The sequence below is a fragment of the Mchenga conophoros genome, linkage group LG3, assembly GCF_057382185.1.
Source record: "Mchenga conophoros isolate Kocher_MC1m ecotype Shallow Benthic linkage group LG3, M_conophoros_male_GT1.1, whole genome shotgun sequence".
Classification (NCBI taxonomy): domain Eukaryota; kingdom Metazoa; phylum Chordata; class Actinopteri; order Cichliformes; family Cichlidae; genus Mchenga; species Mchenga conophoros.
In genome coordinates this window covers 81,499,179-81,526,172 of record NC_140528.1, presented here as the reverse complement: position 1 = coordinate 81,526,172, position 26,994 = coordinate 81,499,179, and the positions used below count along the sequence as shown (strand labels likewise).

Below are 26,994 nucleotides of genomic sequence, written 5' to 3'. Positions count from 1 at the left end.
TTAAATGGTCAAATGGATATACTTAAGACACTTGGACTAAATAAACAAGCTGAAAGATGGAGCTCCAGCTTGACAAGAAAGGTTTTAATTGAGATGGTACCTTTGTTTATCTTGGCACAAAAACCAGAACCCATAGTTGTAGATAAGGAGAAATAAACTTACATACACAGGGTCTTATTTTCAACAAACCTTTTTTGGTTACATTTTTTCCAGAAATTTAGTTTTGGGTTTTTTTTTAGTTAACTAAAATGTTATTTCACATTTAGTTTTCGGTTTAGTGTTATAGCTAATTATAACAACCTTGACTGTGTGTCTGTAAAAACTATGCTTGCATTTGGTTTCTACAGGAAATACAGGAATGTGTGCATCTGCGTGTGAATGAGACATGAAATGTCACTTGCAGAACTCCAGCTGTTGCACAAAGAGCGCCAAGAAATATGAGGCACAGAGCCAGCCTGACTGAGGGCTGCACACCAATTGCTGCAGCCAGTCTTTTAAGGTAAGACAACCATAACACAGGAGAAGAATGTGAAGGTAAATTATTACACTATGCAGTATTTCATCATATTCTCTGCTGTGAATATGTACTTGACAAAGAAACGAATATGCCCTTGCTGTCACGGTCCGCTGTGACGGACCGAGTGGAGAATGCGTGTAATGGACCCAGGTGCGTACACAAGTGAACAGACGGGAGCGAGCTTTAACAGAAGGCGAGCCTTTATTATGGCTGAAAACAAGGTGTGCAAATACAGCAGGGATGGCGTGGCTAAACAAAAACCTAAACTGGGAACAAACTATGGTGAGGCTATGGCTTGGAAGACAACAGACCAGGGCCCTGTTTCAGGAAGCCGGTTTAGTGGAAAAACTGAGTAAGTATACCCTGAGTTAACGAAAACTCTGGGTTTTCGGTTTCACAAAGCGAGTTCAGCTGCAGCCTGAGTGAGTCACTATGACGACACACTCCGTGAAGCTAACCTGCCCCCTAGCAGGTTTACTACAACTAACCCTGACTGTCTCCGCCCCTTTGTCGGAAACCTGACAGTAGGAAGTGTCGGACATGGCGTGCCACTTCCTTGAAGAGCCAGTAGATCGTGAAGCCCAAATTCTCCGCAGAGTTCTCCGCCGGGAGAGAGTGATCAGAGCGCGTTTGGACATTTTATCATTTCCTGATGATTTTCTGTGCGAACGTTACCGTTTCTCAGCACAATCTATAAGTTATTTGGATAACATCCTCAGGCCATATATTACGCATGTGACACATCGCGGACATGCTCTCAGTTCATTGCATATTATTTGTATTGCACTTCGGTTTCTTGCAAACGGGAGCTTTCTGTATAATATTGGTGACGCTGAGCACGTTTCCAAGGCTACCGTCTGTCCGGCAGTCAGGAATGTTACAGTTGCACTGAAACGTCTCCTGTACACGTTTGTGGTGTTCCCCGGTCACAGACCCACAAGATTTATCAAAGAGGGATGCCACAAAATTGCAGGTATCAGGATGAACGAAACTTAATGTATGATGTGGTGATATTTGAACTACTACTTAAATTGTACATTTATTTTCAGGGTTCCCAGGCGTGATTGGCTGTACAGATGGCACTCACATTCCAATCATTGCTCCTTCAGTAAATGAAGGAGACTATGTGAACAGGAAGTCTTTCCACAGCATTAATGTACAGGTACATAGTTCCCTGTAGCATTTCAAACTAACAAATCATTTCATTATAGTAATGGATGCTAATTTGTGTTCTCTGCACTGTGAAGATCATATGTGATGCTGCCAACATTATCACAAATGTGGAAGCCAAGTGGCCAGGCTCTGTCCATGACTCACAAATATTCCGTGAATGTACACTGAGCACAAAATTTGGACATGGTGAGTTGAGAATACTTTAAAATATATAAAGACCAATTGCTTCAGGGACATTTGAACTGAAGTGTACCCTTCTGTCTTAGGAGAGTTCACTGGCTACTTGCTTGGTGATAGGGGGTATCCATGTTTACCCTATTTGCTTACCCCTTACCCTGACCCTGAACCGGGCCCACAGCAGCGATATAATCTGGCTAATTGCAGGACAAGAGCCAGAATTGAAATGACTATCGGAATGCTTAAGGCCCGGTTCCAGTGCCTGCAAAGACTCAGGGTCACCCCAGAAAGGGCATGTGACATTATTGTGGCATGTGTGATTCTTCACAACATTGCCACAATTAGAGGAGAACACTGTCCTTCTGAACCAGACATCAGCAGTGATCCAAACCATGAACATCCTGACCCTCCCACGGACATACAAGATGGAAGAGCAGTCAGAGACACCATATGTCACAATCATTTCTTTTGACCCATCACCTCAACATGTTGAAAGAAGAATAAACAGATTTTTTGTTCAACTGGCTTTATTGGTCGCCTGTATTTCCTGTACACAAAGTATTAAAAGATGTAAACCTCATAAAGTGTCTCTGTTGCTTCCTCCTCCGTAACAGCTGTCAATGTTTCTTCATTATTTTCCTGTAGTAAAGAAATTAACAACATTGCTGTTCTACTGTAAACTCATATAATCTGTGGAGTATTAAGAGTACTCACAACTGCATGTTGGTCTGGCTCAACAGGAGGCTGCACCAGATGCAGTACACCATCACCATCAACTGATAGAATATGAGGTTTATACAGGTCACTTATAACTTACAAGGGACCAAATGGCAATTAACAAACATACCAATCACCTTACACTTCATTGTCATTATGCTCTCAAAGACAACAAAGGCTGAGGGAAGGCAAAATCAGTCGGAAAATAACTTCACTACAAAATAATCCATTATGGTAAAGAGTTTATCAAATGAATGAGTAGCACTGCAAAGGTGACTGTGAAGAAAGGATGTATGCACATCATGTATTATTTTGAATTTACCCCTTATGTAGGCACTTGTGTCTTGCGGGGTTATTGCCTCAGAGGATGTCCCCGCAGAGATGCCTTCGGCCACAGGGCGCCCACTGTTTTGGCTGAGGGCCAACTGCTCAGCCTCTGTGAGTGGTGGTGGTGGAGGACCCCCACCTGTTTTTCGGGCCTCCGCTTTTTTTCTGTTGGCTATAACGGGTCACATTTGAGCATACAGAGTAAGCAAATATGTACTTGTAATGTGCTCAGATAATTTCAATAAGTGCTTACAGAAAGAAAATTAATGTAGCCTCTAACTGCAATTGATTTACATGGGACAAACAGACCAAGCACTATGGCTCATAATACAATTACACCTTACCTGTTTGGACTATATTTTTATATTTCATTTTTACTTGCTGCCAGGAACGTTTGGGGCCTGTTGGGTTGCACCTGCGCTCACATCACATCACAAAATAAAATGTATAAAATAACAAATAAAATAACATATGATAAAATAACGTGTTAAATGGGTGGGAATCCCTAGATCAATGTTTATATTAACACTCACGCATTGACTCTGTCGGCTATGTTTTGCCATGCATGCTTTTGCAGCTGTGGCTGTGTTACTTTTTTCCGCGGAATTTGCATGTTATCGGCATATGCTGCCATCAGAATTTCGGCCTCAAGCGCTGTGAAATACATTGACCGCGCCTTCTTTCCCTCCGTCTCCATGGTGACTCGCTTAATCTGTGCTCCGCTTATCAGGGCTTTATGTATCCTCGTCCGCGCGCTTCACTTGGGGTTAAAGCAACTCTGCGTTGACTGAACTAATTGTTATCAGCCTTTCTGAAACGGAATATTCCGAGTTGGACAGTTCGGGGTTACTCAACCGTGAGTGTCGTTTTTCACTCTGAGTTTTCCAAACCGGCTTCCTGAAACAGGGCCCAGGCATGGAAACACAGAGGGTGGGAACACAGACGACGCGACACAGACTGTAAGAAACACAGAGACTAAATACACATGAGGGATGATCAGGGGAAGTGGCCACACATGGGAACGCAGCTGACACACATGAACTTAACGACAGGACAGGAGGAGTGAGCTGAATACACAGACAGTGAATGCAGGCCTTCAAAGTAAAACAGGAAACATGAGACATGAACCGGGGAGACGTAGTACAGGGGGAGGTGACATAACTGACAGCATGAACTTGACAGTACAAGACACACAGACATAAACACACGAAGGGCAAGGGAGACGTAATGCAAGGGTAACATAATTACAAAAAGGACTGGACTACCTTAAAGAACCTAAGCAAACAATAAACATCAAAATAGGTTAAGCATAACACACTGGGTCACACGACCCAGGACCATGACACTTGCAGGTTACAGGAGAGGAGAAATGTGAAAAAGGTGAAAAAGTGTTGTGTGTTCCAGTGTAAGAGCTGATCTGGCCAGTAAATATGCTGAGAATCTGTGCATAAAAGCCTACCAAAACACTCACTTTCTAAAAGTGCAGCAATTTCACCAACTTTCTTTTCTCCTGGATATCACTTCTAAAACTACTTACAGCTTAGATCAGAAGGCACAGTTCAGGGTTCTTTAAACTTTCTGTGTTTTGTTCTTACAAAAATCCTTTTGTAGTGGGTCTAAAGCTAGCCTTCCCAGAGACTAACAGTTCATTTCCTGTACTCTCGCATGCCCCATAGAAGCCAAGCATTACTTCTGTGATTAATTCAGAAGTAAAGATCCAGACAACCTTGTCATCTTGTTCAGTGCTTCAGTGCTAAGCTGTACCTCAACACAACTGAAATGAAGAAACTGGCTGTATGCCCGGTCTAACACACAAACAATGGGATTTATGAATGTTGATGAAAGACAATACAATATGTATTCCACGTGCACTTCCTGGTCACTGTTCACTGTGGTGTTTATTAATCTCATTTAAGAAGTGAAGACTTTGTTCCAGAACCACCAGATGAAGCTTAGGAGGCAAAAGACAGATAACACCTGGTTATTAGAAAGCTATTTCCTCAATAAGAATGGCCCATTTTTTGTGCATGTAGTCACCTTCCCTCACACAACTCACAACACAGTGGGATGTGTGTTCCTATATTTGTAGAAACACAAAATAAACAAACAGTTGTGATAGACTAAACTTCAATTCAGTTTTATTTATACATTTACTAATTCTGAAATTAATTTAAGTCATTACCTGTTTGTGTTATAGTTTCTGAGCTGAAATGAGGCCTAGCATAAAAAATGTTTCAACCAGCATGCAGGAGGTGGGGGTGACCTTTAAACAGACATCCCCACTGAGTCTGGCCTTCTCTGCATCTGCTAGTTACTCCACCAGGTTCTGAAAATAGTAACAGACTGAAAAGCTCAACAGGCCCCACATGGTTTGCTGGGCACAGGTATCAGCCATTATGAACGTAGTGCATTCAGCTCAGCGGATGCAGATCTGATATAGATATAATGTACTATATTTTTTCAATTAAGAGATGTTCATTTTAGCAATAAAAATATTGTCTCTCCATTGGCTTATTTAGCTAAAAACTGAGCTGAATATTATCAGTGACTCTGTGGTGTAGTTGTTAACACATTTGCATTACATTTAAAAGATTATGTAAGGTTTTTTAGAGTAGTTATAAAATGCTAAATTGTCTGATCGCATCTAACGAAATGGCTAACAGGCTTTGATCAAAGTCCAGTATCTGTTGGTGTTCTTGCCAGATTCTTCAGTTCTGTAGGGACTTAAGGGTTAAGGTCTGATCACATGTTTAAGCACAGAGAACAAGTGAAGTGTATGAGTTTCATGGCGCCAGAACAATTCCTGAGAGGGCTTGATGCCAGCACCCACAGTCTCTATTATGAAACATGACTGGGACTGTAGTCCTTTGATACAAAACCAGAGAGCTGTTAATACAGACCAACAGAAGCTTTGCAAGTGATACCAGTTTGGCTCTCGGAGATGAGGGCTGGACTGAAGTTACAAATGACCTCAAGCCAACCAACACTATTTGAGAGATTACAGTTCTCCTAACACTATGTCTCTAGATTTACTGCCTGCATGTGGCTAATTACTGTGATTGCAACTGGTTTAATTCAACCTGGAATATAGATTGATCGTTTATCCTACCATCTCCCACTTAAACTGGTTAATAAAATGGTCACACAGGAATGACAGCAAAAACTTTAAAAATCAGATCTGAGTGATGGACTGCATACTGGTTTTGCAATGAGAAAAGGCCAATCATTTTACGGAAGAGTAACAACTGAAAAGATAAAGAAAGATGAAATTAAACATTTGGATATAATTTAACCCAAAATTTAACTTATGATAAACAACATATCAAATGCTAACTTTCACACAGTATTGCTATTCTAACACTTTGTCTGACATTAATCCTTTGTGTAACATAAACACACAACTGCCCACAATTATAAAATAATATCAGATGTCAACAGCACAAAATACTGTCAATTTTAAATATGATAAATATTTCACTGGCAAGAAGGTCATCACTGCTTCTCCACCCCAATTTGTTGCTGCTATCAAAATCAAAATGTTCTCATTTTTTTCCTGTTTACAGGTTCTGTATGTCTATTATTATTATCTATTATGAATAAAATATGGGTTTCAAATCATTGTATTTTGGTTTCACACTGCGTCACAACTTTTTGGATGCTGAATCAGCTGATGCAAGATATACAAGTTGAAGACTGCACATTGTGTCATAGAGAAAAAGACTTTACTGAGCTTTTGGAGAGTCCAGTGATGAATGGCAACATGCTTGTGGTTGAGGAAAAGACATCAGGCTATGACATGTGTGATGAGTTCACTCCTGTGGTTTTACACACTCGTTACTTCCTATAGCTAGGAGGAAAGCTGAAGGGATTGCATTAAGAAGTGCTTTAGAACATCTATAGGGAACTTGAAAAAGGTCGTTTATGGAAGGATGTGTTGTTATGGGTCCATTGAATGTGTTTAATCCTCTTGAGCCTTTTTATGTGAGGATGCGTGCAAGGGTCTGTGGCTCATAGTCTGTGACTGCAATTAATGCAGAGTTGTGTGGCTTCAAGTAATTCTATTCTCAAGTAGTGAGAATAGAATTTATTTTCTCCTGCTAATCTGGGTCCCAGTTGCAGCCTTTGTTTCAGTCTAAGCAGAGACCCTGGGACCTCCCTTTCTTTGGCCATCTCCTCCAGGTATTCTGGGTGGGACACTGAGATCTTCTCAAGCCAGCTTCAGTATGTTCTTAGTCTGCCTAAGGATCTCTTCTCAGTTGGTTGTTCCCAAAACACTTTACCTAGGAGGTATTTTGGGAACTTCATTCTGATCAGAATGAGGAACGTAGTCATTCTGATCAGGTGCCCAAACCACCTCAAATGGCTCAACTGTAGAAAAGCAGCAGCTCAACTTGTTTGTTTAGCATATGTGCAAATGTCCAAAACAGTCAGGACCCATTCCCCAACCTGAAGATGCAGGAAGCAATGTCTTATTCACTGGAGAGAACCCTAACATATAGGCACCTAACTGCTGGCATATGAGCATACACTTTTCTGCATTCATCTTCCATTAAAACGAACTCTAGTTGTGGGCTGTACTTCACAAAAAGATTAGTTTCAGAACCTAATATCTCCACTGAGGTGAGGCCACACATGTGTATTTCCTATCTTGCAACCTGTGGTGTAAGTTCCAGCTGTTTCTCCTCCTCCTACAACCAGTCCACCCCCTCCCTAGGCAAAATAGCGCCTGACTCCTACAGGTGGTGGGCCCACTAGAAAGATGGGCCCATGTGGATAATTCAGTCAGAGCCTGGCTGGTCCCCACGAGTTACCACAGTTCATTTTAAAAGATGTGTAAATAAAAATACTTTCTGACAGTTTGATGTGTGGTGTTCATATCCTGTGTCAGTCTGGGGACCTTGTTAATGACACCAGCTGCAGCTGGAAAGAAGCCATTTTTCATGAATCACAAGTTTCCCAAAGAAGGTTCGAAGCTTTTCATTAATTTTGGAAGAAGTTTGTCAAATCTCATCTGCCCACTTAGTGGTCCTGGAGGTGTGCAGGTCCCGCATGGCTTTCCTCCTGAAAGAAAAAGACAATTACTGACTGAGAAAAAAAACAACTATGATAAAATAATAATAATAATTTAAAAAAAATAGCACATAGACAAACATAGCAAAAAGAGAAGTACAGAGCCAACAAGACTTAAAAGCTAGCATTAACTGAAGTTGTCTTTCTTTTGTTTTGCAATTTTCTGTTTTGCAGAGTGACTTTTCCAAGTCTGCATACAATGGTTGTTTGGACCCCTTTAGGATTAACAAAACGTGGTATCTACAATATTAACTTATTAATTCAGTCATTTGTGCAGTGACACATTACATTAATATACAGTCAATTACAAGGTAGAAAGGTCTTTAATTATTCTACACTGCTCTCTAGTGTCGAAAAAATTGTAATTGTAAGCGTAACCTAAAACGTCATCAAAATCGCGACGCAATCTCACACGCATGCGCAATAGTGTGGAAGCTGACAAAATTCAAACTGGGTGGCGGGTAGTTGAAGTCGGTAGACGTAGAAGAAGAAGAAAATAAAGAGTACAATCTATTTACTGTTGAGAGCTAGACCAAAGCGTTAAGAAAATGACAAGCACGTTGAAGGGAATTACTCTCAAAGGAAGCGCGGAGTTAGTAGCCGAGTTCTTTTGTAAGTATTTCTGTTATTTCGTCTTTTAGTCGCTCGTTTTCGACACCGAATAATTTGTAAAGACTGTCTAGTTGTCTGCCCTTCTATTGAGAATCGTGAACGTACCCCATACATCGTTTCTATTCTACCGAGCTAATATATTAATTGATTCCCAGTTAGTTTTCTCTCGTGTTATTCGCTTTCTTGTGTAGTTGTTTTTGTAATCTTCTGTGCCTTTCAAGTTTGAATCATATAAGCCTCTAAAGTTTACGAATACTGGAATTCCGGCGTATTTGAAGCCTTTGATTTCCCCATTGTCATTCACAGCTTTCGGCATCAACAGCATCTTGTACCAACGGGGCATCTATCCTCCAGAGACATTCACCAGAGTTACCCACTATGACCTGAGTCTCCTACTAACTACCGACCCCAAGCTGAAGAGCTATCTGACTAACGTGGTGTCTCAACTTAAAGGTATCTCAATAGTGGGCTTCCCCACTCGTGACACAACTAAGGAGAAAGTGGAATAACTGTGGAACTGAGTGAGCTAACCAACTGCGGTCTGAAGGCACTCCAGTTGTAGTTTTGGGCTTCGAGTTCTGTAGCTATATCTACAAGGCTGCTGGCTTACGGCAAGAAATCTTACTCACGGTTATTTTGGTCACTATGGAGATGCTTTTTTTCTTCGTTTTACATATTTACTCTTAGACCTTGAAAAAAATGTGGACATATTGTACTTAAGAAAAAAAACAAAACTTCAGTCTACTTTACTTTAAGTGGATTTCCTTGAACACCAGATAGAAAAGAAAAAACGTAATTGGTGAGAACTGAGCTCACAGCTTGGTGGGGAGTGACTTTGGATTTTTATGGAGAAGGCAAAGTAAAGGCAAAATCCGTAGTGAAGTACAAAATAAGATGATGTTTGTGAACAATGAATGATTTTGTCAATTTATTTTGCTAATTCGGTGATCGTCTTTACTCAATAAATAGTAACTTGTTAGTTGCGATTGCTGAGTAGGGCCACGTGGTGGTGCATTTCCCCCTCCCCTTTTTGTTGCGTTGAATTAGATCAGAGTCAGAATCGGAAAGACTTTATTTATCCCCAAGGGGCAATTAACGTACAGCAGAGCAGCATGATGTTGAAGATGAACGCAGATGCCTATGAGACTCATGCCTGAGATTTTAATTGGTATGACCTGGCATCTTATGATCAATGTTAAGTAACATACAAAGCAGCACACGTGAGTTTCCATTCCCATGTTACACAAATTTGTGTTAAGCTACTCTTAGGCTCTTGTCAGGTGAACTACAAGCTATTTCTGGTTAAAAACGCTAGATTTTTAATTTTTGATTTACCAATTTTTGATTTTGCCATAAATACTTATGTATGTGAATGAGGAAGGAGATCGGTGCACCCTTTTCTGTCCAAGGTGATGCCATTGTAATATTTTATTTTATGTTTTTCCTAAATCCAATGCAATGCAACTGTTGATGGCTGCCTCCTCAGGTTTCTTCCTGTTAAAAAGAAGTTTTTTTTATTCCCATCAATGCCTAGTGCTTGCTGTTCTGGGATCATCTGATTGTTTTTCTTTTTAGGCCTGTGGGGTCTTTACTTTAAAGTATAAAGTCTCTTGAAGCAACTGTTGTGATTTTTAGTGCAATGTAAATAAAACTAAATGGAGTAAATATCTCTGAATTGTCAGTTCAAGTTTAATGTAATTCGTACCAGAATATTCATATTTTTGGGTGCATATGTCAAATCACTCAAGCTCTCAATTGTGTAATGCTAAGAGTAATGAAATTACAGAATACAAATCAATCATCATTTTTCTCACAGAAATTGTGATCTCTTGGATACTATATCCAAGAGATCAATATTTTGTATCCACAACTATTGTGGATACAAAATTCTGTGCATGTTTGTATTATGTTTTTAGGGTATTTAACTACCTCTCACTTTGCATAACAAACTTTAATAAGTGTTGCTTGCTCTTTTGGTGTTGCAGAGTGGCTGTTTGAGTGCACTGTGCAAAAGCTGGTGTTGGTGATCACGTGTCTGGAAACCAACGAGGTGCTCGAGAGATGGCAGTTTGACATTGAGTGTGACAAGTCGGCTAAAGAGAGCAGGTCAGGACCTCTATTACCTTTTTTGTTTGTTTGTTTTGTTTTAAAGGCTCCATGCTAATGGTCATTAATTTGCTGTCTTCTAATTCCAACACCTGGCATGTTGCACTTGTACTTCCCCCACCGTCAGTTTGAGTGGAGTGATATATTATATAAATTGTTTTGAGCTTCAGGTACCCCAGGTGTGGACTATCAGGTTCCTGATTGGCAGTACCTGTGCGCATGGACTCTGCAACAGTGATTAGCTTGTCTCATTACAGAGAGATATTGAGATGAGATTCTGCAACCAGTGGCAATCTGGGACATGAAAGATGATAATGCTCAGCCCACCGAAGAGTGTGGTTTATCAAACTACCGCCAGAATTTGGGAGTAGGGAGGATGCAATGGTCTGCCTACAGTCTAACCAATTGTCGTTTAGTTTTGTGCTGTTTGTGCCAAAGTGATCAACATAATTAAGCTGGCTGGCTTACAACAAATGCTGGTGTGATCAGTATGAGAAGGAGCTGCCAGGCTGTTCTCCAATCAGTTGTAGCAGATGACTGCCTCTTCCTGAGCCTGGTTCTGCTGGAGTCGTCTTCCTCTTTAAGGACAGTTTTTGAGAATCTGCTATATCTTGACATGATTGTGTTGCACAGTTCTTAGATGCACATTCATGCTGTTGTTACTCAAGCAATGATATTAAAACCTTAACTGGTATTTGGCAAATTAAGGTCAACCCCTGCAGCAGCATGAACTCATGCTGTGTGTCATCTGCAGCCTCAGTAGCAATCTGACCAGGTTGTGTTCAGTTTTATATAAGCCCTTTCCACTGCAGTGTCAGATTTCCGTGGCTTGCAAGAGAGAATCCATTGTTGGCTTCTTAGGTTGCATCCCATGAGCCTCAACATTAGGTGTGTTGTGAGTCTGACTGCTTTTATGCTTGGCACTACTGTATAGAATTAATATAGCCATTCTGTCAACTTCACCCAATTTGGTAATTCTCCTCTGACCTCTTCAATTAGCACTGGATCTTTTAGATCAGTAGTTTAGTTTCTTAAATCAGAATAACTCGTACTGCTACTAGCTAGCATGACGGAGTTTATACAGCTGGGTGGATGCTATGATGTTACTGATAGTGAACTTTATTTTCTTCATAAGGTTAGTTAGTAGAGTTGCCAAACGCCCCGTTAAAAAAAAGAATCGTCCCGCATTCAGAGAAAATATTACGCGTTTCGTATTGAGCTGAAAAGGAGCACAGTTTGTCCCGTACTTCAGCTACAATGAAAAAATAAACACACAAAGCTGGATTTATTCTGTCGTTACGCTGTACAGCTGCCTCTTCTTCTCTCATCCGCTCCCCTCCCTCTCCTGTTGCTACTTCAATCATGAAACTGATCAATGATCAGCTGATCGTCTCTCTTGTTTGTTTTTTTATTGCCCACTTTGCGCCAGAAAGAGGAAACTGCCGGATGTCGCGTTAAACAACAGCAGCATGTTTAAGCTTGATCAGCTGTTAGAATTTATTTAACATTAATTTCTACTATCAGCTGATGTTTGCTGGAGCCACAGCTGTAAAAGCTGCTGGTCATGGTGTCGGTTTGGATATGTGGTGAGAGGGAAACATGAAGATGAAACCAGGAGATGTCCTTACTGAATCATCAGAGCCGAACAGGTGATGGAGAAACAGGTTTACCTTTTAGGTGACATGAATGAGCTGAAGGGAAGTTATAAGGGAAGGAAGAAATACACAGATACATCTGTAGATTTGAGACAGAATTCACAATGTGTTTTTGGGACTTTCAGGTGTTTGGACCAATGTTTTATTTTCTGATCAAACCAGAAAGCTTTAATGAGCAGCTAGACTTGTCTCACATTAACTGGCTGAGTTAATGCCAGTTAATGCAACGTCGAAGCAGCTGGAATCCATATATGTGCGTGTTCATGGAGCTGCATTTTCACCTGCTGGACATCACTACCTGACAAGTTTAACTGTCTTCAAAACATTACAGAGGCCTTATTGACAGTATTTGGTTCTACATATCTGTGTGAGCAGATTTCCTCTCACATGAAGAGTGTCCTCAGGTAGCCGTCTGAATGCTGGATGCTCGGAGCCCTGTGTCTCTGAGTGGGAGACCAGAGATCAGAGTGTATTAACAAACATGCCATATTGGCTCAGTTTATTTTTCTTATCATTGTTGCGAGGAGACCATAAATAGCATTTGTATTTTCTGTTGTACAGTTCATTTGCTGTTATGGATGAAAAGTGTCTTTATTTTTTTGTTTCAAAATAGCTGAAAGCTGCGAACTATAAAGTGGTTCTATATAGTGTGTAACTGTTAATATAGAGCGTTATTCAATTTCTTGCTAATACAATCATATGGCACACTGACTTCTGAGGACATTTTAGATGCACTCATCATCAGAAAGGTTGCCTACCCCTGCTCTAAGGCATCTGGACAGATCTGTTTACTTACACTTATTGACAGGAGTTGAATGGTGCAGACTTTGGGTTGGTTGGCTGATTTGTCAACACAGATGTGAATTTGTATGTTTGCAGTGGATTAGTTTTTTTGTTTTGGTTTTTTGCAATAAAATGACATGAAATTTGTACTTTAGAAGAGTCTTTACAACAGATTATGTAATTTGGTTAAATGAGCATCTGTCATTACACTCAACTGACTATTGTTTGACTAATAAATAATGCATGTTAACTGAGTTCTCATGTGTCTCCCAGTGCACCCAGAGAGAAGTCCATTAAGACAATTCAGCATGAGATCCGCTCAGTTATCAGACAGATAACAGCCACTGTTACTTTCTTGCCCCTGCTGGAGACGCCATGTGAGTAATGAGACTTTTGACATTTGAGCCTTTGATGTGGTGGTTGGGTAATAATTTCAACTCCTCCCCTCAGGTGCTTTTGACCTCTTGGTTTATACAGACAAGGACCTGGTGGTTCCAGATAAATGGGAAGAATCAGGGCCGCAGACCATTGACCAGCCAGAGGAGGTGCGTTTGCATTCCTTCACCACTTCGATCCACAAGGTGAACAGCATGGTGGCGTACAAGAAGACTGAGTCAGCTTAAACTTCTAAACCACATGAGCTGTTACAGCACCGACCACTGATTCTCATAGAAACCAGTAGATCTAACACTGCCGTGTCTTTGTTCACTGCCTGTGCGTGACTGGACAACGAGGACCTGTTTTCCTTTGTTGAGCTTCACTGTGTCTTATTTGTCAATATGATAAGGACATGAAGGAAATGTGTTCTTTCTACATTGATGTAAATATTTCTGCCACGTGGCATTTGTCTGTAGAAAACAACTGTCTTTTCTTTAGTCTTTTGCTTTCTTTCATTCTTTCAGTCTGTTTTAGAAGATAGTGGTATATATGTTGAACTTTTATAAAATGACATAAATAAATGCATTTTGCTTTTTCCCAAAGAAGTGATTCTGTGGTTTTCTTTTGTTCAGGAGGTGCCAAGGTTTTTCATCGTGTTATTTATTTTGGAGCATTGTATAAAAGATATCACATGGTTTTTGGAGCCTTGAGACGATGCCGTCTTGGGGTGCATTTCAATAGTATAAGCTGACCTTTTCATCAAGGTCAAGAAAGAGAAGTTAGTTTGGAATGCACTCTTTTTGTAATGTGTTTTAATAACTGGAAAGCACACTGACATCCATCCATCCATTCATTGCTTGTTTAGTACATTTGAGAAATTATAGACAGCACACAGGAGACATAGTAAATAAGTATTATTTAATGGGACATACTATTCACTTCGCTCACAGTGTTGAAAGGTGTCGACAGTTGCAGATGTGTAACACCATCATAGTACCGTATCAGCATATTACATTTTGCAAAAGAAAACCCACAATTCTCTTACCTAAAAAAATCCATCCATCTGTCGTGTAATGCCCTCTCATATACATGCAAAAGAAAAAACTGACAACCAAGCAGTGAGGGTTTTTTTTTTTTTTCTCCAGAGAGCACAGAGGCTAAGCTACAGGCACAAGTAAAATAGTCCTGGAGACTTATTCAATGTACAAATGACAACCACGGACACAAATTAACTTTCTGAGCATGTACATCTACAAAAGTGCTTGAGTTTAAATGAGTCTGTCATGTCCATTAGTAAGCTGTTCATTAAATGCACCTATGTGGCTTCCAGACCTCTGACTCCTCATCAACAGTTTATTGGCTGGACAATTAACTGTTTTACCAGTTCTGCTGATTCAGCAGTTTCATTTACCAAAACATTTCAGAACTTTTTCTTTTCTGCATTAAAAAAAAAAAAGTTCTGAAGGGTAACAGTAGCATCCTTCAAAACTAGATATTAACAAACATTCTAGGTGTAGAGAAAAATGTCATAGTAATGTTGCATTTTCTATTTATTCCTAGTGTGGACATGCTGAAATCACTTTTATTGAGGAGTAATTGTTCCTTCTTGCAGGATCAGCAAAAACCTGCATTTCTAGATAACATTTTCTAGATAATTGTGTGCTTTGACAAAAGAATGACCTTACAATATAGACTCTAATAAATATATAAAACAAAAATAAATATGCAATAGTTAAGACAGTGAATAAAATGTACGAAAGACTCAAACCCACGTCGTGTGTGTGTGTGTGCCGTGAAGACATAACAAGTCTATAAGATTATTGTGACACTAGTATACTACTAAGTATATAGTAGTTGCATTGTTTTCATCCCACTAGAATGGTGCTAATGGTGCTAAAGCTCCATGAACACTGGAAGCGACATACTGAATATAGACCATTCCAAGTGAATCACATCCCACAACTTCAAGTGATTACAGATGAAATAACCACAGGCAAATTCTTTGACTGTTCAGGCAGAGTAGAAAAGTGCTAAATAAGAATCAGTCCGTTTACCATTTCCTATTTGCTAAGGGAAGATTTTTTTTTTTTAACCGAAGCAACTACCAATAGGAATAAAGAATACATATGAACTGGAAGTAAATATGTAGAGCTTCCAGTGTATGCAGCTTAACCATTCAGTGTTCCCTAAAGTTCACTACCTTTCACAGATAGTGTAGGTGAGACCATCAATATGAAAGCCACTCTATGCAAAAATAACAATGTCTATGGTAATAAATATAGCTTAGTGCTGACTTTGTTATTATCTCTGGTGAGTGAGAAAAAATGGTGGTGACAGGATAAAATGACCATGATTTCTTGTTATGGACACATTTCATTCCTTTCTGTTCATGGTAGGGCTTAGCTGTAAAACTAGCATACAACTTTTTAATGAATGTTTGATAGTGGGGGTGGAAAGGTACAACTTTGATGTTATTTAATAGTTTATCTATTTTTATCTGTTGTGAAAAGTACTCACAAGAATTACTGATACTGAAGAGAAACCTGGGGGTTGTTCTTATTTTACAGTAAACCTGACCTCTGACCTTGAGATCACCTTGACTTGAGAAGGTCACAGGACTCAGACTTATACACTATTTTAGGTAGCTGCACCTGTGGTATCAATTTCAGAATCCTACACAAGTTATCTGATTCACAAACTTGGGTGTTGATGCTGCCTGCCCGTCTGGCAGCGTAGCCCCAAAATGATGAGGAAGATAAGGAACATTTCTTTGAATTAAAATTTTTCTAAAGTGTTATACTTTATAGGGAAATTGGTGAATTTAACATGGAAAAATTTCTTTATTTGCATAATTTTCAGTTTAGAAATCTGAACTTTGAGGCATCAGACAAAGAGCGATTCAGAAGACCCCTATGAGCAGAACACCAAGGGAACAGTTCACCCTGCCCGGGATAGGGTTACTGGGGCCCTGCCCTGGAGCCAGGCCTGGGGAGGGTGCCCGCGGGCAAGTGTCTTGTGGCCAGACCTTAGTCCATGGTGCCCGTCCGGTCACAGCCCGAAAAAGTGACATGGGCCCATCATCCTGTAGACCAACCAACCCCACGGCTTGGGCTCTGGAACCAGTCCCCTGGAGAGGGCTTGGACTCTGTCTCAGTCTAGTTGTCCCTGGTGAGAGGCGGGCTGGAGTGGGTATCCTAGTATTCCCTCAGGTTGCTGCCTGTACGTGGTGAAGAGAGAGCTGAGTGTAAAAGCAAAGCTTTCAATTTACCGGTCGATCTACGTCCCTACCCTCACCTATGGGTATGAGATGTGGGTAGGGACTAAATCCTTGGCTCCTCTGTGAGGTGTACCGGGCACGTCCCACCAGGAGGAGGCCCCAGGAGAGACCAAGACCACTGGAGGGATTATATCTCTTGGCTGGCCTGGGAACGCCTTGGTGTTCCCCTGGTCAAGCTGGAGGAGATGGCAGTAAATGGTTCTTAACAGTGCTTTTCTACTCTTCTGAACACTCAAAGTGCTTTACACAACTTGTGCATTCACCCATTCACACCCATTCGCACAAACACATTTCCTTAGTGCTTTCTAACTAACATTCACACAATTCAATTCAATTTTATTTATAGCGCCAAATCACAACAAAAGTTACCTCAAGGTGCTTTATGTTGTACAGTATATCCTATAATAATAGATACAGATAATAGATATCTATGTTTTTAGATATAAATAGTGAAACCAGCATTACCAGAAGGATATCTCATATGTTGATTTCCTCAGTAAGGAGTGTTTGCTTGTTGTGTCACTGTAACATCACGAGCTGCAGAGCTGCTGAGAGAAACTGAATGACTGACCTTATGTCCATAAGTTTACAACCCAACTATATCTTCTGTGGGTATTTAAATATTTAAGGAGAAAATAAGAATTAATTTCTTTCAGGTCCATCCATCCATCCATCTTCATCCGCTTTGTCCGGGGCCGGGTCGCAGGGGCAGCAGCCTAAGCAAAGAGGCTCAGACCTCCCTCTCCCCAACCACCTCCTCCAGCTTATCCGGGGGAATACCAAGGCGTTCCCAGGCCAGCCGAGAGATATAATCTCTCCAGCGTGTCCTGGGTCTGCCCCGGGGCCTCCTCCCGGTGGGACATGCCTGGAACATCTCACCCAGGAGGCGCCCAGGGGGCATCCTTGTCAGATGCCCGAACCACCTCAGCTGGCTCCTTTCGATGTGGAGCAGCAGCTGCTCTACTCTGAGCCCCTCCCGGATGGCCGAACTTCTCACCCTATCTCTAAGGGAGAGGCCAGCCACCCTTCGGAGGAAGCTCATTTCTGCCGCTTGTATCCGCGATCTCGTTCTTTCGGTCACTACCCACAGCTCGTGGCCATAGGTGAGGGTAGGGACGTAGATCGACCGGTAAATTGAGAGCTTCGCTTTTACACTCAGCTCCCTCTTCACCACGACGGACCGGTGCAGCGTCCGCATTACTGCAGCTGCAGCCCCAATCCGTCTGTCGATCTCCGGCTCCCTTCTCAATTTCTTTCAGGTTCCAATGTAAAATAAGTAATCTATATAATATATCAGGCATTACCCCTTTTTGCTTCTGTTTTGGTTAAAAAAAAATGCTGAAATAGGAGAGAAATGATCAGACTATCAGAAAAGAAGGAGCATGTGCCTCTGTCTGCTATCATCTGGCCAAACCATGGTCACACTGCCACCTGCTGGGACAAAGATGTTATGACAGCTACAGGATTGTTTAGAAAATAGAGAGGCCTATTTAGTTGAAATTAATTATTTTAGGGCATTTTCAAATGAAAGTATTTCAATATGTAGTAAAATGATGTATAAATTATTTTTTAAAGTATAAATTATTTCACACAAACTTGATCACATATAAATATAAATGAACCCCAAATCAACTGTGTAGTATATTCATTTCATAATTTTTCAGCACTAACTCATAATATTTTACAAGGACATGGTTTCTTTATATATATTCTAATCTTAAGCACTTAAAGTGTTCATGACACATTCATTCAATGCTTCAAACATGGGGGCTATAGGTGGCGTGTACTGTCTTACCCACGGGCACTTTATCATGCAGAATGGAGGAACCTGGGACTGATCCACTGATTTTCTGAATATTGGATACGTGCCCCATAAACATTACAGGGTGTATAACCCACTTAATAAATAATTAAATAATAATAATAATAATTTTCTTAGCAACATATTCAGTCATGGTTGTAGGTGCACCCAGGAGAGCACGCCATGTCATCACAGAGCCTCGGTTTATGTTAACATAAATGTAGCAATTTCAAATTTGACCTGATGATGGCAGTGGTTTTTCACACCTACACTGCCAAAAGCCAGTTAGTTAGAAGTGTGTGTGTGTGTGTGTGTGTGTGTGTGTGTGTGTGTGTGTGTGTGTGTGTGTGTGTGTGTATGTATGCCTTATTTTCACACTTACTGTCAAATTTGGTAGAGAACGACTCTGTTGACCTGCAGCCCTGATCATAGGCTCTGAAAATGGATTTGTATAAAAACTCTCAGTCATTCCAATATTTTTCTCAGCTCCACTAAAACAAGATGTAAGTCTGCACTATAATCCCATCTTGGCAAACATCTGGACAAAAAGGAACGAGGATGAAAAGATAGTGTACTGTGAAAAAGCCTTAAGCCTAAAAGTCTTTATTCCCTTATTTCCTAGGACTCAAAGTTTTAGTCTAGCCTTTGACCTTTGTGAGGAGTTGTGCTTTCTGAGTGCTCTTGTTATTTTTAAAGTGTTATTGACTGTTACGTGCCTGTGTTGGTGGGTTATCTGTTTCTTAATGTGTGTATGCAAATTCACCTGTGCAGGGGCTCGGCTGTGATTGGTGGATCTAAGGAACGGCCTGATGTAACTGGTTCCTGCTGTGGACATGGACTATAAAAGGGCGACCGAACAGCTGCGGTGCGGGGGGTGTGGCAGACTTCAGCAATAGCTATTTGGTGAAAGGGTCGGGCATGTGTGTGAAGTGCGGGGCAAGTAGGGGTGAGCTGCCGATTATTTTGGGAAGCCTTCTTTTCTCCTGTGTTTTTAGACCAGGGAGGTCAGACTGTGTCATTTCTTTCTTTTCCGTAAACAGGTCAGAGGGGAACCGAAGCCTAGGTTGAGTTTTGTTTGTTGTGTTGGCCTTAGCTCACCCCAAAATTATACACTCCCACTACCGTGAGTGCCATTGTTGTCAATAAACTGTTGTTAAAAGTCCGATGCTGTGGCTGTGTCTGTTTGGGCGTGAGAAGTCATGGGACACCCCGCTCTTGTTACGGTCATTTCGAGCCGGGTCGTAACATTGACCTACAGATCTCCAGGCTTTCTGAAGGTCTTTCAGAATTTACCTTTGGCTGCTTTTTCACTTACTTCAGTCCAGTCCTTGTGCCTGAGCATTTTCTTGTTTGTTAAATCACCTAACACTGACCTCTGTATCATTTAAGCATTAGAAATGTGCTTAACTCAAAGGATGAATCATCACTGTGGAGGACAAAAGAAAATTCCAGATTACATAAGAAGTGGGTCAGATCATTTCGTATGTCAGTGTGGAGGATGTCAGGAGAGAGGTGCAACGTCTACAGACATCCGTGAAACACAGTGGAGCCTCCATTATGGTCTGAGGCTTAATTTCAGCCAGTGCTGTTGGAATCTTGTCTTGTTGGAATACATTTACCTAACAAGCAAAATATTCCTGGTTCAATTCCTTAAGGCAGGGGTAGGCAACCTTTCTGATGATGAGTGCCATCTAAAATTTCCTCAGAAGTCAGTGTGCCATATTTCATTTACCATTTACCATATGATCACATTAGCAATAAATTTATTTACGTTCTATATTAACTGTTACACACTATATAAAACTCTCTTATAGAATTATATTTGTTCGCAGATTTTGTCACCTAGCAGCGAATAGTTATCAGCTATTTTGAAACAAAAAAAGACACTTTAAACATAAAAACTCCATAACAGCAGATGAACTGTACAACAGAAAATGGAAATGCTATTTATGGTCTCCTCACAACAATGATAAGAAAAATAAACTGGGCCAATATGGCATGTTTGTTAATAGAGGGATACACATGTTAATCTGATCTCTGGTCTCCCACTCAGAGACACAGGTCTCCGAGTGTCCAGCATTCAGACGGCTACCTGAGGACACTCATGTGAGAGAAAATCTGCTCACACAGATATGTAGAACCAAATACTGTCAATAAGGCCTCTGCAATGTTCTGACTTGTTGGTATATGTATGATTTCTGTACATTTTACGTCAGATAAAAACTTTGGTGTGAGATTTAGATAATTATTTAATAAAAGCTAGATATGTTAAACGAGAATAAGAAAGAAAAGTATTTCTTTGTGCCCCCCTTTCCCTTTTAGCCCTACATGCCCCCCTGGCAAAACTTTGCTAGACCCGCACCTGCACAGTTACCAGCTGTCAGCTACCTAAAAAAGGATCCTGGTGTTATTTGTCTCTCAGAAACAGTTCATAACTTCCCTTCAACTCATTCATGTCACCTAAAAGGTAAACCTGTTTCTCCATCACCTGTTCAGCTCTGATGATTCAGTAAGGACATCTCCTGGTTTCATCTTCATGTTTCCCTCTCACCAGATAACCAAACCGACATCATGACCAGCAGGTTTACAGCTGTGGCTCCAGCAAACATCAGCTGATACTAGAAATTAATATTAAATAAATTCTAACAGCTGATCAAGCTTAAACGTGCTGCTGTTGTTTAACACGACCTGCGCTGGTTTCTTCTTTCTGGCGCAAAGTGGTAACATCAACAAATTAAATTTCTTTTAGCAATTTTTTTTTAAATGTCACAATTCCATCCCTGCTCCTTTATCCGGGCTTGGAACGGCAAAAGTGACCTGAAATAGGCACTCTGGTGGAGTTACTTTGTGTGTGCGTGTTTATAAGTAGTTTTAAACCTTGTAATCAGCATAACAGTAAAAGAAGAACTGACTGCGTTACAGTCAGTGCGGGAGCAGCGGCTTCGGTCATTTGCAGTTTGGACGCATAGGTGTGAACATCTCCTGCAGCGGGGGGAGGACTATCCTCCGCCCGTGAGTGCTTTGGCCTACAGCAGCACCCGCTGCTTACTGAGAGTAAGAGCAATACGCCCTTTCACGTCAAAACGTCGTCATAAATAAGTCTCCAGTAACACCAGAAAAAGTCACCAGATTGGTGGCTAGTTGCTTTTTAGAAAAAAAAGTCGCTTAGGGGGTCTGAAAACTCGCTAAATATAACGAGAAAGTCGCTAAGTTGGAAACACTGCTGGACCGGCGGCCGCCTCGAGTCTCTCCTCCTTTTATCATAGGTGATCATTTTCTTCACTTATTGAATGTGATATGAAAAAAGTGTGATGATCCTCTGCTCTCTCATTGCTTTTAAATACAGTTCCTACAAAATCATGTAAGGACACGCGATGATCATTTAACTCACAAAATAATAGATATATATACAGTGGCTTGCAAAAGTATTCGGCCCCCTTGAACTTCTCCACATTTTGTCACATTACAGCCACAAACATGAATCAGTTTTATTGACTGGCAGCTGTACTCGCAGCAAAAGGTGGTTCTACAAAGTATTGACTCAGGGGGCTGAATAATTACACACACCCCACTTTGCAGTTATTTATTTGTAAAAAAAAATGTTTGGAATCATGTATGATTTTCGTTCCACTTCTCACGTGTGCACCACTTTGTGTTGGTCTTTCACGTGGAATTCCAATAAAATTGATTCATGTTTGTGGCTGTAATGTGAGAAAATGTGGAAAAGTTCAAGGGGGCCGAATACTTTTGCAAGCCACTGTATACAGCCCCTGATGAGAATGTAATGACATTGAAAACAATATAAAGCCTGGATGTTGCTCATTAATACCCTCGAAAGTTCCCCAGTATGACAAACTTTGGCCTTTGTTTTGGTTGGAGTTCCAGTAAATACGCTGCTAACGCTTCTAGAAAGCCTTCCTGGAAGGTTTGAGTCTGGCCTCTGACTGGTACCGTCAGGCCAAACCACGGTCGCACTGCCATCTCTTGGTACAAAGATGTTACGACAGCTACAGTCCCGTTTAGAAACCAGATCTCCAGCTGATCTCCAATTTTTTAACCACTAACCACTGATAGTTTGTAAGCAGATGGCATATGGCAGGACTTTTGAAGATTTATGATTATTATTTATTTAGTATTTTCTAAACGTAATAAAAAGGACTTAAAGTGATTAAGAAACATTCATAGAGTTCCTTATCTATCACACAAACACTGTATAGTACAAGAGTGTATATCTTATCTACCATTAAATGAGGCGTTGTTGTAGCTCAGAGGGGAGAGCAGGTCATCTACTGTTTAAAAAAAAACCTGTTTCAGTCTGCATGCCCAAACTCCACATTTCTCTCCGATGTGTTAATTAGAATGTGAATATTAGCTAGAACGCACTTTGGCAATGAATGAGTGTGAATGAGATAAATTGTGTAAAGTGTTTAAAGTGCTAAACCAGAGTAGAAAAGTAGAAAAATTCTTTTACAGCACTTTGGTCAACAGCTGTTATTTTTACATGTGCTATAGAAATACATTTGACTTTGAATATTTGATGACCTGCTCTACTTTCAAGGAAATAAAGAATCCATAATGTATATAAAAAAGTATTAATATCCATTTTCTTAACGACATATTCAGCCATGGTGGGAGGGGACCATAACCCAGCAAGAACAAGGATAGCTGCAGTGGACAGTTGCCATCACAAAGCTTCAATAACAATTTGCAGAGTAAAATTTGTAGAGTAATTATGAAATTTCAAGTTTGGCCTGATGATGGCAGTGTTTTTTCACTTCCACACTGCCAAAAGCCAGTCACTGTTACACAGAAGTGTGTGTTAGTCTTATTGTCGTTTGAATAACACATTTAGCACAGAACAGCTCTTTAGCTGTTGTACAAGTGTAGTGTCACGGTCATGGTCACACCACATGTGCTAATCATTAAAACCTTTGTATTACCCACAATTGTTTGTGGATCAACTTCAGACTTCACAACAACAAAATAGTTTGCCTTGTGGGAAATGTGTAACTAGGATGACTAAGCACTGACCTTGACCATCATTGTTAGAATCCAAGGTAAAAGTTGATCTTGGAAAAATATAAAAATATATCAAGAAACCATGTTGTTGTGCTTTCTGAGTGCACTTGTTAATTTTAAAGTGGTCCTGAGCTTCAGTTCTCCAGGCTTTTTTTTTTAAAGTTTTCCTTTCACCACTTTGTCATTTATTTCAGTCCAGTCATTGTACCTTCCATTTTCGGAAAAATGTTTTCATGTTTGTTAAGTCACCTGATGCCCACTGATTCCCAAGGAGCTTTTTGTCAAATCTTAGCATTTCTTTACATGGTGAATAGTGTGTTCCCCCCAAAAAAATAAAGAAACTGGACAGCAAGCATAAAAAAACAGTCTACAGTAGATAAACAGAATCTGAAAGTGTTAAGAAATAGAAAAAAATCCAGTAAAAACTTGGCAAAGAAGGTCTGAGTGCTGCATCTGCACCCCCGATTCATCTAGCTGTGAGTGGCTCACTCACATGCTGGGCCATCTGACCTCAGGAAATCCCATGATAGGGTGGGGCTAGGTATCATGATAAGCTCAACTGAAACCTTGGCTGATTGTAAGCTACACCCGTTTTCACACCTTGGCTCGTGTGATTAGGTAGAGGATCATTAGGGGGTTGATTTTCCCTCTCGGGGGTAAACTCCCACAGGGCTTAAATCTGGGACTGTCCACCATTTGACCCTAGAACTGAAGAAGCTTCTCGGATGAGAGGTGAAACATCTTCAAGGAAACTTACAGAAGTCCAGATGCTTTTCTTTCCAAGCTCCTTAGACCACGATGACCTGAGAACCTTTACAGAGAGATATAGGTCAAAGGTCAGGCACTGGTTTAAAAGCAGGCTGATGTCAGCATGTTGTAATAAAAACAATTAAAAATATCAAAATGTTTGTGTAGCTCTTGTCCTTCGAGGGCAGTTGTGCATTCTGAGTGCTCTTGTTATTTTTAAAGTGGTCTTGAGCTTCAGTTCTCCAGGCTTTCTCAAGACATGAACCACTTTTGTGTACAAATAACAGACAACTTAGCAAAGAACCTATTTTAAATCGTATCTTTGTTATTAGAAGCCTGTCACAAAACAAATGTTCTTATTATTTTAATTACTTATTTTAATTACTTTAATTACTTAATTTTAACTACAACAAATGCCAAGGGCAACACAATTTGACAGGAAAAAAAATCTGCATTTTATGCCCACTGATTCCCGAGGAGCTACTAGTCAAAGCTTAGCATTTCTTGAAATGGTGAGTAGTGTGTTCTGAAAAAAAAGGAATGAAAATGGACAAGAACAAAACAAAAATCGAAAAGCATAAAAAAAACTTGATACAGAAGATCTGAGTGCTGCATCTGCACCTTCGATTCATCTACTGCTCGCCAAAGCATCATCAGAAATGATCTGAGTGAAGCCATCAAGAAGCCATTCTTAAGAAAAGGAAAGTAGGAGAAAAGCTGAGGTATGACAAATTACACAAGAGCTAGAGTATTGATACTCTAGCTCTTTTAATACTGATCAGTATTAAAAGGCCTCATGGAGTTATGAATGCAAATTGGAAATGTTTTATTTAAATTAAGTCAGTATGTACAGAGGCAGGTCAGGAGAGAGGTACAATAATGTGCTTTTACAGACATCTGTGAAACATGGTGGGGCTTCTGTCCTGGTTTGAGGCTTTGTTTCATTTCACAGGAGTACGCTTTGACAATAAACTGGACTGGGATAAAAACACCACTGCACTCTACAGGAAGGTCCAGAGTCGTCTCTATTTTCTGAGGCGGCTGAAGTCTTTCAACATCTGTTCGACAATGCTCAGGATTTTCTATAAGTCTGTTGTGGCCAGTGACGTCCTCTATGCTACCTCAATGCTGAGATTACCCAAATGCACCACTTAACGGCACAAGAAACCGACGTCTGGTTCCATCCCAGGAGACATGAACTGCTTTAGGGTTGTGTCAGGAAGGGGATCTGTTGTAAAAACTCAAATCAAATATGAAGAGCTACCTGATGTAGTGGCCACTCATGAATAAAGAATCAGCTGAGAGTAACTCCATCTATACATTACCATGTGGAAAGTGTTTAATTGGCAAGTGGCTTCAATTTTCACAATGATCCCAGACACACTGCCAATGCAGTGTAAGTGCACCTGGATACAAAATTACACAATAAAACACCATAAGGCATGAAATGGCCTCCTCAGAGTTCAGACCCTGTAATATAGATCAAGCAAGTCAGTTTAGGCTCAGTGTAAATCAGGAAAAACTGTTTATATTTAGATACTGGATGCCACTGTCATGGTCCTCCAGTCCTCTCTGGTGTTGTGTTCTTGTTGTTCTGCCTTCCTCTTCACTCCTCGCCAGGGCGGCTCCTGCTCCCCGCCTTGATCCTCCGCTCCTGGTCGCAATTACTCACCTGCCTTTCATTACTTGTGATTGGTCCTGGCACTCTAGGAGGAACATCCTTCAATTGGTGCAGGAGTATGAAAAGGAATCAAGCAAACTAGTGGATTAGAGTAACCATCTCCATTTCAACCTAAGCTGTAGACAAAGCAGACTTGTTCCCAAGAGTTTGCACCTCAGATCTACTGTCAGGGGACACAGCAGAGTTGATTCTATGGAAAGCACAAAATCAACTTCTAAGTGAAAGAGTGAAATAGGTCAGTTTTACTATAGATGCACTCTGGAAAAAGATTGTTCAGACTGCAGGAACTCAAAGCACTTTGCACGCTTCTGCCACTTAAGCCAATGCGAGGTGAAAAACATCACCTAGTTAGTGTAGCCCTGGTGCTCTTTTTGAATCTGATCATGTTTTTCTAATGAACGTTTCATTTCTCTGTACAGATCTTCCTGGACCCTTTCTTGTTTCCCTTGAACCCTGTTGGATGAACGTGAGTGGATTCCAGTGTTGAGTGGGTTTGAGTGAGTCACAGACTGTGTGAAGAGGAGTGTGGACATGTTACCCTTACCCTGGATCCCCCACCCCCACAGGCCCCGATCCTTCGTCACTGTATATATTACTGCTAAATATTCCATCAGTACAGTACATAAAATGTGTTATTTTGCCTTATTTTAAACTGTATCAAAGGAAAATTCGATTTGACATCTCTTGATGCTTCAAAGAAACGAAGAAGAGAAAAAAGTTTCAGACTCTTTGTCGTATTTGTGAGGTGTTTATTTTGGAGCATAATATATATAGCACAAAGCATCCACGAGACATTACACAATCAAAGAGCGTGACTGTTCAGTGGATTATTTCAGGCTTATAATCGCTTGAAAGATAAACTTTGGACCACATGTAAAAGAACTGTCATTATAAAAAGTTTGCATGCGTTTTATATGATATTATCTGACAAAGCAGAACAATGTGTAAGGATGA

At 40.6% G+C, this 26,994-nt stretch overlaps 1 protein-coding gene across 1 annotated transcript; it reads left to right on the top strand.

Annotated features, from left to right (window-relative positions):
- The first annotated feature begins 8,410 nt into the window (after nt 1-8,410).
- Nucleotides 8,411-14,120, top strand: LOC146580696 (mitotic spindle assembly checkpoint protein MAD2A-like). Its single transcript, XM_085267479.1, has 5 exons — nt 8,411-8,593; nt 8,900-9,046; nt 10,579-10,699; nt 13,411-13,514; nt 13,588-14,120. Exons 1-5 carry the CDS (start codon nt 8,530-8,532, stop codon nt 13,758-13,760), a joined length of 609 nt encoding a protein of 202 aa, XP_085123605.1. The 5' UTR covers nt 8,411-8,529; the 3' UTR covers nt 13,761-14,120.
- The last annotated feature ends 12,874 nt before the right edge of the window (nt 14,121-26,994 follow it).